Source organism: Hemicordylus capensis, chromosome 5, assembly GCF_027244095.1.
Source record: "Hemicordylus capensis ecotype Gifberg chromosome 5, rHemCap1.1.pri, whole genome shotgun sequence".
NCBI classification, from domain to species: domain Eukaryota; kingdom Metazoa; phylum Chordata; class Lepidosauria; order Squamata; family Cordylidae; genus Hemicordylus; species Hemicordylus capensis.
In genome coordinates this window covers 171959697-171973584 of record NC_069661.1, presented here as the reverse complement: position 1 = coordinate 171973584, position 13888 = coordinate 171959697, and the positions used below count along the sequence as shown (strand labels likewise).

At 39.4% G+C, this 13888-nt stretch overlaps 1 protein-coding gene across 8 annotated transcripts in view; it reads left to right on the top strand.

Annotated features, from left to right (window-relative positions):
• MET (MET proto-oncogene, receptor tyrosine kinase) overlaps nucleotides 1-13888 on the top strand; it is a 159195-nt gene that overhangs the window by 92384 nt on the left and 52923 nt on the right. For all 8 annotated transcript variants that reach the window (XM_053254301.1, XM_053254297.1, XM_053254303.1 and 5 more), the window contains 5 exons: nucleotides 2301-2435; nucleotides 4364-4537; nucleotides 11892-12052; nucleotides 13265-13367; nucleotides 13504-13640. In XM_053254301.1, coding sequence (XP_053110276.1) covers nucleotides 2301-2435; nucleotides 4364-4537; nucleotides 11892-12052; nucleotides 13265-13367; nucleotides 13504-13640 — 710 coding nt within the window. The remainder of the gene's footprint in view (nucleotides 1-2300; nucleotides 2436-4363; nucleotides 4538-11891; nucleotides 12053-13264; nucleotides 13368-13503; nucleotides 13641-13888) is intronic.

Genomic DNA, 13888 nt, shown 5'->3' with positions numbered 1-13888 from the left:
CCAACCTAGAATATCAATGGTGACTGTGTGTCACTTGTACCTTTCACCAGCAATATGGAATGTCTTCAGACTGCATTGCCAGCACAACTTGTTTGCTTATTATGAATTGTAGTTCAGTGAAAGTGGATCCTGGTTGTTGAGGTTAGGCATTACGTCCCAGAGATGGGACCTAAAGTTATGGCCTTGTTTTGTGGAAGCATCCTTGGTCTTCTAAGGGTTAAGTTGAGAAAGAGTATTTGGCAATAAGAGGAAGCCTGAATGAATGATAGAAGAGCATTCTTTGCATTTTGTAGCTGTGGTTATTCACCAGAAAACATGGCTAATGATCCATTATAAAGATATTTGCAGCTGTGTACGTATTTCTCTTTAATACCAGCATTAATCTGTTTTCTTCACGCAGCTTTGCAATTTATTCAATTTTTTCACACTCTTGCTTGGCCACAAAACCCAAACACATCTGGAATATATTATGCCAAAGTTGCATGCCATATATAGTTCTATATCTTCATTGAGGTTTCCCTCGCCCCAGTCCCCTGCATTGTTAGACAATGACCAGAAGCCTGTACCAAGATTTATCCATGAACTAATCTAATTGAAGCTAATATAACTGTGCAAGGGATTGCACACCTATGTCAATAATATGGCAACGATCTTTCAAAGCTTATTTTACACTTTCTGTTGACTTTCAGAATTTAGTGAATTGTTACTTTTACTGTTGACTGTCAGACTTCGTAACTTGAAGAATAACCTATACTACAGCTGACTTTTATGTTACAACATAGTTGTACCCTATAACAGTAATTAATGTTTATGCAAAAATAAGATGCATACCAAATTTAGTTAATTGACTTTAAACTGCACACAAGTAAAACTGTTATTATAACAATTACTTCATTGTGGTACACATTTTAACAGAGTAAATATTTTCTAAAATGCATATCTAAAATTATTTATTGTTGAAACTGGTTTTTATATTGATATAGTAGAAACATATCTGTAGTCCCAAGCTTTATTTGTGACTGCATGTTGAGTCCTCCACTTGACTGTTTGGGTTGTATTTCTTTTTAATTTACAAACTAACATACTTCTGAGTAACTGGGACAATTAGGAGGGATATTTCCATTAGCCTTGAAAGCCTTGCCTTACACAACATTATAGAGTTTAAGTCAGTGTGTTTGTTTGGTTCACAGTAGCCTGCATCCAGACTAGTGTTGCACTAGTCGAATGCTGTTGTGCTAGCACAAGGGTCTAGTGCAAGACTGTTACACAAAGGAAAAAAATAATCTGTTTCGGACTACTCATTGCACTAGCAGAAGATGTTGACAGGTTGCTCATCGGGTTGCACAATCTTGTAGTACAACCTTGTTTATGTCTTAGAGAAAGTCTTCTTTCTGTACTGTACAACCTTGTGGGGATCCCTACTGTTTCATAAAGCTCCAATAAAGTGTGCACAACTTTTCTTCTTGCACGAATGCAACCTTGGTCTGGATGTTGGACAGTATATTTCTGATAGGGGTGTGTGTGGACCAATTTTTGTAGTTCAGTTCAAATTTGAACTGAACTTCCAGTCTGCGAACCGGTTTAGTCAAACCAACCGGCTGGTCCAGTCATTCGAACCAGTTCAACAGTCTGAAGGGCTATGCTTGTAAAGGGGAATCTGGTGAGGATTCCCTTTTACTAGCAAAGGGGAATCCTGCCTTTAAAAGGCTTCTAAAGGCAGTCAGGAGGGCAGTGAGAGGGCACCTTTAAAAGCAGATGCTTACCAATCTGCCACCAGCTGCTCCTGGGAACCTGGGCACACACCCCCAGCAGGCTGCCCACAAGGTGGTAGTGCGGTTCTGACCTCTGAAAAGGTGAAGAGGTCACGCAAACGACCATCGTATGGGCATTTGTGTGCTGGGGATTGTATCAGGGTTTCCAGGAGCTGCCCCCACTGGATCCATAAGTGCCTGCTTTTAAAGGTACTGTCCCCACCACCACCTTTAGACGCCTCTTAGAAGCAGCATTCTCCTTTGCTTGTAAATGGAAATCCTCACTTTTACAAGCATAGCTTCTTGGACTGTTGGAACAGGTCAAAGCTGTCTGCAATGGATCAAGATCAGTCCGGTTTGATCGTGGACCATACTGCCTCTCCTGGAGGCCAGTTTGGTTTGTGGTCAAACCAGCCCAGTTCGTTGTGGACCCCTAATTTCTAATGGCTTATAGTATAGTGTACTATATCAAGTGGACCAGTTGTTGTACAGAGAAATCTGGGTAATGTGAATTTAAATTATTTTATTTGTAAAATGTTTCTTTTTTAGATAGTGATTTCTCGTTCAGAACGCACAGTACCATTTGTGAATTTCCAGCTAGACTCCAAACCTGTCTCTCCAGAGGTTATAATTGAAAATTCACAAGGTGACAATGGTTATGTCCTGGCAGTTACTGCGAACAAGGTAACTATTTGATAATTCTTTGCTCAGATTTATGATATGCACTTGAAGCAATTTTACATAAATGATAGTTGCTGCTACTGATGGTTTTTAACACTTGTGCAAGGTATATTTTACTTTTATTTTCTTCACTCTTGCAGAAGCCCTGTGAAGGCAAGTCACTAAATTCCCAGTTTTACTGTTGAGTTGCTGGTCCTAAAAAATGAGGCTTGCACAAAATGAGGCTGAGCTGAAATTCAACTCCCAACTTATGTCCCCATCTAAGATGTTTTCACAAGTGACACTAAGCATGCTTTTTAATGTTAATGCAGGATACAGACAGAAAGAGAATAAATCATAATCAATGTAAATTGTGTTGCATTTGAATTAAATATATGGAAATGCAAAAATGGATTAGAGTTTCTTGTAAAAATAGCCTAAAACTCTGTGCGTTAGATCAGAGGCTTCTAATCTTTGGTCCTCCAGATGTTGCTGAACTACAACTCCCACCATCCCCAGTTACAGTTGATTGTGGCTGGGTAGGATGGGAGTTTTAGTTCAGCAACATCTGGAGGACCAACGGTTGGAAACCCCTGCACTAGATCATACTGATGAGCTACATGAGATTTCCCTTTCCTTTGCCTGTGTGGATTTTTTTGTTTCCTCAAATGTATTTTGCTCTGACCAAGGAAGCAAGTAAATGAATATTGAGAATTGTTTGAACATGAGAATTTTTATTCAAACCAGCGAAGAGAGGAAATACAAATGTAGGGCTGACACCTTTCTTTCTTTTTCTTCAATGCAAACTGTTGTGAATAAAATGCACAATGACTTGAGTAAGAGAATGGTGTTTTGAATTTCCTAACTCTTGTTAGTTTGTATTAGAGTTAATGCAATATAATGCTTAGAAAGGGAGTTTAAAGCGGAGCTGAGACCCATTAATATAGGAATTACTTCTTGATAGTTGTATTGCCATGCACTCTTGATAGAATTCTTTCCTCTAAGGATCATCATAGCAAATGTCAATTAACTGATACCTCTGAACCCAGCACTACTCCTGTCTTACAGGGAAATAACTGAAGGCAAAATGGCCACTATCAGACATAAAATCTGACTCGACTAGAAGCTGACCAGTGCAATCAAGGATGTGATAACTTGAAGTTTTTTCAGAAATTATTGATTCAGGGTTGTTACTTTAAATCATCCTGTCTGTAGCAGCAACCAGTTCAGGGTGTTTAACCTCTCTTGTTCACTATTTCATGCAATTTGTAAGTCACCAGGGCTTTCAAGAAGCCCTCTGTTTCAGCCATTTCTATATGCCTTCTACTTGCATGGGGATGAAAGATAGTGAAGGTTTTGCAAAAGGTTTTTTTTTTAAACCCATTTCAGTGTGCTTCAGCCCCTTGGCCAGATTTTGGCATTATGCTGATTTTATGTGAAGATTTCCTAACTTCTTTCTTCAATTTCTTAGCTTGGCTTTACTGGCAAAGGCTGCAATCCTAAGCACACTTAGGACTTCTGAGTATTCCTATTTAGGATCAGGCTGTAAATTATGTAGAATCCACTTTATAGCAGATATGATATGGAAACGGAAGCTGCACAAGACTAATCAAATAGTCTTGTAGACTAGACTACAATCTAATAGACTAATCTTGGCAGAATCTACCAGAAACATTGTCACAATTCCCATTTAAATGAAATCAATATGTCGTATTTGTATTCATACTTGTAAATGGGGCTTGCAGAGGTGAGCCTCCTTGAAGATAGTGCTTCTAGTGTCTCTCAAAGAATACAAGCCTCCAGGTATTGTAAGAGACTATTTCAGTGAGAGGGTGGCTAGCTCAATATGTTTTATGACAGCTTGAAAGTATTACTCGTTTTTTTAACATGTCTAAATTGTCTGTTAACCAATGCACTTTTAAAATGAGGTTAATGTAACTTTTCTGTTTTAGATAACAAAGATCCCACTAAATGGACCAGGTTGCTTTCATTTCATTACCTGCAGTCAGTGTCTTCTATCGCCACCTTTCATGAACTGTGGCTGGTGTAGCAATCGGTGTGTACGTTCCTGGGAGTGCAACATAGGAGGGTGGACACAGGAGACATGCTTGCCCAGAATTTCTCAGGTAAAATTATTTTCTTGCATGAAATTAATTCCTGTCTAATGACCATTTGTACTGTATTAGACTGGTATGGGTATCGTATCACTTGCTGATTTGAGGAACACCTTTCAGATGATAAGCAGAAACTTGCCAACCCAGAAGAATGTTGTGGGGAGAGGCCTGGAAGGGACCCATTAAAATGATTGCAAGAGGCTAGTTGAACTGCTGTTTGGCAATCCCTGCTGTAACTTCCTTTCCACTGAATAAACATTTTTCCAGTAGTATGGAAGCAGTGTCTTCTCACACGGTGGAATGCCAGTGAAGCATGAAGCTAAGGACTAAACTAGGCATGATGCCTGGAAAGATCTGTGAATGGATCTCATAGATTCCACCCCCACCCCGCAAAAGGTAAAAGTGGCTGTGCACTCAACAGGTGTAGGTTTTCCCCTGTGGTACAAATGATAGCTTCAGTTCAGACTTGGAAAATAGGTTATGTGGAGAGGAGAGGGTTTCCCTCCTGATATCACAGCCCCGTTTCACTGGAAAAAAGGCAGCTTTTTTTCCCCAGGCATCCTTTTCACTGATCTTCCAGTGTCCTGTCTTGAAGGCCTTGACCTTGATCTAGACCTTGAAGGCTGGTCTTTACATGTAGCAGAATGAGGTAACAGAATAGTCTGCCAATATAGAATGCAGAATGTTGTTTTTGATTGGTCGTGTGTGTGTGTGTGTGTGTGTGTGTGTGTGTGTGTGTGTTTAAAAAAAGAAATCCTGCAAGTTTAAAACCAAACATAGGTTTCTAACCCATCAGGAAGAGAGATGATTTCTGAGCCCACTTCTTGCTGCTTCCCTATTTGTAGTGAGTGAGGTTTGTTTTATGTGGGATAGCATTAAAATATTTTCTCTCTTGCAATCTGCAGTGCAAACTTCAAGAGTTTATCATTTCAGTTACACCTTATGCTGCTGCTTGAATAGACCAGGCCTGAAAATACCTTTTTAACAAAGGCTCTTTCCAGATTTTGCATAAAGTTTCACCATCACAGTAAATCCAGGAAACTAGCTCAGGCCTAACTGGGGGCTTTTCCACATGCTGAGGCTATTCTCATGTCCGCTGGAGCCCAGCCCGCTTTCCAGCGGTTATGAGAACCACCAGGCTCCACTAAAACGAGGTTAGTGGAGCGAGCGCTCTGCTAACCCCGTTTCCCTGATCGTGAGTCACAGCGGGGAGACCCCTGACTGGGAGGCAACAACAAGCCTCCCGGCACTCAGGGTCTCCCCAGAATATCCCTGTGCACTCGCACGGGGACGTCCTGCAACTTCTGGGGGCCACCGATCCCTGCCACCTCTACCGGTTCTGTGACAGAGCCAGTAATCATGTGGGCAACCAGTCTGGCTGCCCAGGGAGGGCAGAATGCTCATGTGCGGGGAGAGTGGGCAAGCCCGCTCTCCCTGCCAAACCCTCCTCGGCTCTCCACACTGCTTGTGTGGAGAACCTCTCTGTCTTGAGACTTACTTGAAAGATAAAAATAGCCAAGTGTCAAGACAAGACAATTTACCACATAATGGTTTTCATTCATGGCAGGGAGTGCTCCTGCAACAACAACAACAGAAGTAAAAAATACAGGAACAAGTCAGGTATGAATATGCTGAGCAGTTCCCAAACTCTATGCATACCAGTTTCAGACTTGCAAGTTGGAATGTACTTACTGTAAATCCCTCTCACTTTAGAATTCTTATCATGGAATGTTCATTTTTGGTTACAAGAATCATTAGCAGTATAAAGCAGTTTTCCTTCCTATATTGTGGGAGTATAAAATAGACTTTAAAAACAAAACAAAAACCTTGGTACTGATGGGAGTAAAAGGCAGTTCTTTGGCACAGTGTACTACTGACCCCCATGAGAGCTCTATAACAGAGCTGTCAGATCTGAAGACCTATTTTGGTGTGGATCTTTTTAGAAAATGCTCCCCTCTTCTTTATTGTTGTCCACTAAGTAAAGATGGAGCCTGAAGATTGGCCTTTGTGAAAGGGGAGAACTGGGAGCTAATTCTGCTAGGAAAAAGTTCATAAATATAAAGTAAGCAAGACTAAAAGTACACAAATGAGTAAAAATCTTAGTAGTCTGTTGCTGTTTTCATTTAGCTATGGTTATTGCAAGATTTGTACAGGCTGTTTCTGCATTTAACCAAATCATTTTGCATTAAGTGTGACATAATTATGAAGGTCTAGTTTTACAGAGCGACCGTGGCGCTTGTAATTCCCCCTGCCCCACACACCAGCCATTTACACTGTATTCTGTTTCTGCTACTCCTGCTATTGAGTTTAGATTGCTAATGCTGCAGTCCTTTGCATGTATACTTGGAAGTAAATTCATCTGTGTTCAGTTGTGGTTGCTTCCAGGATTGCAGTAGTACATAATATTGCAGCCTAGATATACCAAAAGGATGTTTAAACTGCCAAACAGCTATTTTTAAAATAGCATCCAAATTAAACCTGATTTAAAAAAATAACATCTGGGTTACAATTTTAACTTCTAAAACTGTGTTAAGCTATATTGAAGCAAAACAGTACACAGCAAGCAGACTTATCAGGCTAATGCTAAAACATATCATAGTTATAGTAGATAGATCTCATTTCTCAGTTATAATAGATATAAATATATCTCAGTTATAATAGATTATAACTGAGCTGTAAATTCAGACATGACAAGGGAGCAATCCTTCCACTGTCTTGTACTCTACAGTTATGTACAGATGCCCAGCATAAAGAGAAATCTGGAGTATATACATTCACTTTACACAAGTTCACATGGCAAAATGGAATAGAAGGCAGGCCTTAAATAACTTTTGAATTATGAAGTCTGATTCATAGTTACATTAGGCCCCTCTGTGTTTTCCATGTAGTGTAAAAGGGCCTTTGAGTGAATGTAAATCATATTTAAAACTACATTAAGGCCCTTTACCCCTGCCATGGTAAAAGGCCCTAGTGTGGCTGACAAGTCAGCCCATGATGAGTCTGTGAGATCAGTATGAAATATGTATATAGTTTATATCATTTGCTTTGTTCTGAATGACAACATGTAGACGTGTTTGTTATATTTGTATTTTTATCTCCATTAAATAAGTTTAAAGATCTGTGTTGAGTGAGGCACTAACCTTTCTAATTTTTATATACTGTAGACAGTTGTTTACCACCCAGAACCTTTGGAATGGGGCAGTATAAAAATGTAATACATTTAAATAAGTATTTTTTCTTTTACTGCACATATTGTAAATCAAGCCCAAATCCAATCCTTACATTATTGTGATAACTTGGAGGGAACTTTGTGCAAGATTAGTGAATGGACAAAAGATTTCTGGAGTGCAATTGAATTGATGTAAGTTCTGTGTTCATGTCCTACATCTTTTGTAAAAATGCAATAAATATTAATCTCTGGCATTCATAGATGGTGAAATATCCTAATAGCTAGTGCTACAATATCTGCATGTTTGTGAACCTTGTTTCTAGAAAGAAGAAAAATAATGCAGCTGAATACCTAAATCCTTTATGGTTGCTAGCTGCTAAGGCAGATTTCACGCTTTGCTGGACCATGACGGTTGGCATTACTACTAAAAATAAAAAATAGATTATTCTTCTCAGGCCTGTTTCTTTAAAATCCATGTGCATTAAACCTAGTAGAGAGCCATGCTTGTCCCCCGCCCCACCCGTTATCAAATGGAAGATAACCTGCTTTGTGTGACATTTGCAGTGGAATCTGAAAATCCCTTAATATATAAAAAGTTTCTCAGAGGAACAGAGTGATTAAAATATGTTAAATGATACTGTGGTTGTAATGCAGAATACAAAGAAGTATGAAACGCTCATACTGAGTGAGTGTTAATGCTCCCTTTGCCTTCTGTGTTAGATTTATTTCAGCATTTTGTAATGTATTCTAGCCTGGTTGCATGACCACTGCAGTAATGGCAGCAACAGCATTTAGTCTGATGTTGACTTCTGACTACAGTGCCATGGGTTAAAGGAACTGTAATAATAAAGGATAAAAATACAACTTCTATATGTATTAGTCAATGGCTGCAAGACCACGTTAGCCCATAGCAGAGGAGCTAAAACTTAAAAAGGCAGCTCTAAAATCTGTGCTGGGCTAGCCCTTTGACTGAGCCTTTAGTCAGTGGCGGGAAATGTAGAACAGAATCTTTCTTTCCAGAGCAAAAGAGAAGTTTAAAACATACTTTGGGGGTTGGGGGAGTGAGAGCTCTATAGAATGCTATTTTGTGTCCTTTTTCTTTAAATAGCTCAATTTCTTCCTTGAAACATTTGGTTAAAGTGATCACACTCCCTGCAGTAGAATGTAAAAAGTGTGTATACATGCATACATATATAGGAATGTTCACAGAGTGTGATTTGCCAAAATCCTCTGAACGTTATGTCGGAAGAACCAGTTGGGCCAGTTGTTCCAATGAAATGGCCCCATTCTGAGTTGGAATGTTTTGAGTGTTCTGGCCCATGAGGGCAGCGCCATGGCAGGCGTCAAGTTGCAGCTGGAGGTACCTCTAACAATCACTACTTAGTTACCGCTCAGCCCCGCCCGGCATCTCATGCTGAGGCTGCCCCACTTATGCCACTCTTCTGGCCTCTGAGCATGTGCGGCAGCCATGCAAATGGCTGTTGCACATGCACAGAGTCCAGAAGAGCACCATAGGCAGGGCAGCATCAGCACGAGATGCCAGGCGGGGCACTGCTGCTCACGGGGGCTGAGCAGTACCCAAGTAATGATTCTTAGAGCTACCTCTCACTGCCCACCCTGGCACTGCTCTCGTTCCGTTCCAAGCTTGAAACATAAATTGAAGGGCATTCTGTTTCGAGCTCGGACATTTTGAGCTCCATAAGTTTTGCACACCCCTGTGTATGTGCGTGTGTGATCACACGTATAAAAATGTACAATTATTAAGGAATGTTGGAATAAAACTCTCCAGAAAGTTCCATGTAATGCCTATTTATTTCTCATTCAGCAGCTCAGTTTGCTTGGCTCAGAAGCTCTGTTGAAATACCTTGAAATTTATTGCTTAGGCCAACAAAAAATAGTATAGTTATTAGTTGAGATGACAAACAGTGCAAAAACAAGCTTGGAAACTTGGATGACTATTGCAAGAGAAAGAACTTTGTAATAGAATTTTTTTTAAAGATTGCTTCACTTGTAGAAACATCACTTTAAAAAGGTAAACAAACTCAATCCCCAGTAGGTTTTGCATATTCATTCATTTTAGGAAAATATTTTATTTTGGAAAGTCTTTGCTAACTAAGCAAAGAGGTACTTCTTAAAGTGGTGATTCTCTTTATTGTGTAGGGGGAGAGCAACTGGCCCTATCCAAACCCAGCACGATGTCTCTCCAGGGACTGTTTCTGGTGTCTACCTTGCGTTGCTTTTTAGACTGTGAGCCCGTTTGAGACAAGGAACCAACTTATTTTAATATTTGATTTTCTATGTAAACAGCTTTGAGAACGTTGTTGTTGGAAAGAGATAAATAAATATTCATGGTGGTGTGTGTTCTTGTTTTGCGGACTATAAAATTAGGGCGGTCTAAAGCTTTTGTTGTAATTTAGTGCTTCAGATCCGTACAGTGGGAATTCCTGTCCAACCGGGCAATACCTCAGTTACTTGAGTATTGAATGAGCAGCCACCTTTTCCCCTTTACACACACCCAGATAGGAGGGGACTCAAGAGTTCTTGAAGTGTCCACAGGGTAACTGTTTATGTGTTGTGGTCAGATCCTCCTCCTTACTTAGAAGAAATTTGCCAATCACTGATGTGTATGACACCACTAGAAGAAAATGAGATTGCTCACATGTAACCAGTGGTGTTCAAGAGTGGTTCATACATTCACATTCCTGCCTTACTTTGTTTGGAGTCTACATGCCACACTTGATTTAGTGGTGCCAGTTTGGGCCCAGATACATCATATGCACACATAGCCCACAGATCTTGCATGTTTGCCAGTTGTTACACCTTTCCATGACACTTAGTATACCTGTCCAACCAGCCTATCTAACCCCGTGTGCCAAGCATGTATATACTGTCCATTGCTTAGTATTCAAGCTTTCTGAGGCATTTAAAATGACCACAAGATAGAAAATTTCTATCTGTAAGACTGGAATAATATAAGACATTGAGGAAATGTTACAGCATGCAGAAAAATGACTCTGGAGCAGATTCCAAATGGACTTTAGTAGGCTTGAATTTGGTTCTTGTATCCCCTTTTCTACTGGAGCAACAATCTCACTATTATATGGTTTAATTTGTGCAGCATGTTCACAATACCTACTTTCCCCTTGGCATTTCATTTCTTAAATCCTTCCAGTATTAAGTTAAATGTTGAAGTCTTAAAATAAATTTTCCTGTTTTGTTGGATGTTCAAAGAGCACAGTAACCGGAGCATTTTACTAGAATCATTCCTTTTAGATGCAGCCTGAAGAAGCAGTGTTTGATGAAAGGCACAATTGTGCTGCTTATTAAGAATAAAATAACTGTCACTATAAAAGATTAAGCTAAAGAGACATTAGTAGTTTCACCACAAGCATAAGCTAAGTCTTTTGTTCTTTGTCCAGGGCTTGAATGTTTGCAAAATTAGATGATATTGTTAAAAGCCCATGTAAGCCCTAAAGCATTGTCAGATTTTTATTGACAGTGCCTGGCCAAATACCCTTCACTGAATTTTGTACAACTTCTATAGTATTCATACATTTTTCCCACCATTGTTATGTTTTACAGTACAATTTACAATATACTGGGGGTGTGGGGGAGAGCATTTCCTTTCTAGATTGTCAGTAGGTTGCTGCAAGGTAGTTTATTTTTAACTTCAAATTTAGGAATAACCAAATGATAGCAATTCAGCCAAAGCATTGTAGAAGCTCTGTTTAAATTTGTGGCTCCCAAGGCAATGTTTGATTTAGATATCCTTTGAAGCTATCATCACTGTGAATTCCTACCTTTCATCAGGCTGGTAAAATAAGTTATATCATCATTTTGAGATTCTTTTATTCAGTATGTGGTTCTAATAAAATAAGTACATTGTATTCTTTTACATACCACAAGAAAGACATAAAAGACAAGCTAAAGGGTATTAAAAAGACTATTACAATGCAGAGCTTGTTCAGTACCCCCAAACATAATAATTCAGACCTTTCTAGCAGCGGCTGGATTATTTATTGCTACTGTCTGCAAAGCTCATACTGTGATAAATGAAAGGTGAGGAACAATTAAGATAAAGGGTAGGGGACTCTCCAGCAGAAGGAATTATTTTCTGCCATTATTGTTTGTGCTTTTAAAATGCCTTCAAAGCCCATCAGAAATCCGAAGTATGTAACTATCTTTTCCCCCTCCTAGATTCTTCCAAGCAGTGCACCTTTTGATGGCAATACAAGACTGACACTGTGCGGATCGGACTTTGGATTCAGCAAGCGTAACAAATTCACTTTAAGAAATATGGCAGTTCTTATTGGGGGACAGCAATGCAAGCTGGATGTAAAAGCTAGTAACAAAAACAAGTAAGATACTCTCTTGTAAGCAAATATTCCAGTGCATTTAGATAATGAAAAACATCTATAACCTGAGTCACCCATTCTTTGAAGTTTGTCCTGAAGGTGTGGCATTAAGGAACTAACAGAAAATCCCTGCCAGTCTTGGTGGGTTGCAACCTTCCTGTGTCAATAGAAGGTGGTCCAGCCTTCAGTTATGGTACTTGCTGCACTCGTAGTTCTCAGTAGTATTGACCATGAAGAAGCTATTCCTCATAAGTCAGATCTTTGTCAGGATAAAAGAAATAGTCTGAAGTTCCAGTATTCACACCTAACCATGTGCTGCAGATACCATGCATTAAATGCAAGAAGCTAGCGATATGGGCTGTGCATCCTTCGGCAGTCTGACTCTGAGTCATATATTTGGAAGACCCGTGTGGGTTAGGGGAGCAAGAAATGTTGGACGAATGCATACAATCCCCAGAATGAAAACCATCTACTATTTAGATGTGTCCTTTCTGTTTGGAAGGGGTGTCCTAGCTAGAGCATGATCTCAACATCACGGACCATAGTGTTGTTAAACTGGCAAATAGAAACATATCTCTGGCATTGCTTGCACAGATGCATCTGGTTCCAGTGCCAAATTAGTTCTGCTTTGTTCCTGTATTACTTTAGAATAATATAAAAGGGGGCACTTTTAACAGCTACTCTGGCATCCAGATACTAAACCTCCTAAAACACTGTAACACCATTGCAAAATATGGAAAGCAGCATGGGTTTGTGGTGATGTGCTGACACAAGGATTAATATTTGCTAAGCACTTGCTTTTAACAGTCTCAGTCCATCAGGGACTTTTTCAGAAACACATCTAACACAACTTGTTTACGTTGTAATGCTCTTATGGAAAACCAATATGGTAGGTTTGTTTCTTACCAATGTATTCTCATTTAGGACAGGGGATCTTCGAAAAAGTGAAGTTTTGTTTCTATCTCAATGACTGGATTTTTAAAAGTGGCTTAGAGGGGCTGGAATTTGTTGTTCACATTGCAATCAGGGAGGTATCTTGACAAAGCATCTGTAGCTTCAAGCTATCTATATTCCAACTTCTAAAAAAGAAGAAGAAAGAAATTAGAATTCTGCAACAAGAAAAGCTGTCACTTGACTTTTTCTTTAAAAACTTTTTAGCTTGTACAATTCTGTTCTGTGTATAACATTAAAATGACTTTGTCTTTTTTGTTGAAGACTGGAGTGCAGTCTTGGTGCACTAAAGAATGCAAGTTTTAATGTTTCAAGTACTGTTTCCAACGGCCAAGCTAATGCTTCCATCAGTACATTCTCTTATGTGGTAAGTGTTAATGGTTAACTTTTCAGTTCTGAAATTAATTATACATAAAAAATATCTAGGATCCCGTACTTTTTTATTCCTCTAGTATGGTTTTGAACATTAACAAAAACAAAGACAAATTGTTTTTACTTTGCAGGATCCTGTAATAAGAAGTATCTCACCCAGCTATGGCCCAAGATTTGGTGGAACGTTGCTGACATTAAAAGGGGAATATCTAAGCAGTGGAAATTCTCGAGAAGTTTATGTTGGTAGAAAGCAATGCAGCTTAACAAGGTAATTGCATGAAAGTATGTTTTCACTTTTATTAATTTACAGGATATCTTAAGGTATTCTTTAAATTGTATATTATCTTGTTTGTCCCAAAATAAAAGACCTCTCCCTTGTCAGATGCACCTTCAACTTGTGTAAGAATTGGACTTGTATAACTAGGGGTGTGCCCAGACCGGTGGCAGAAGTTCGATCTGAATTCAGACCAAACTGCCATTCCCTGAACTGGTTCAGTCAAACCGAATGGCGGGGCC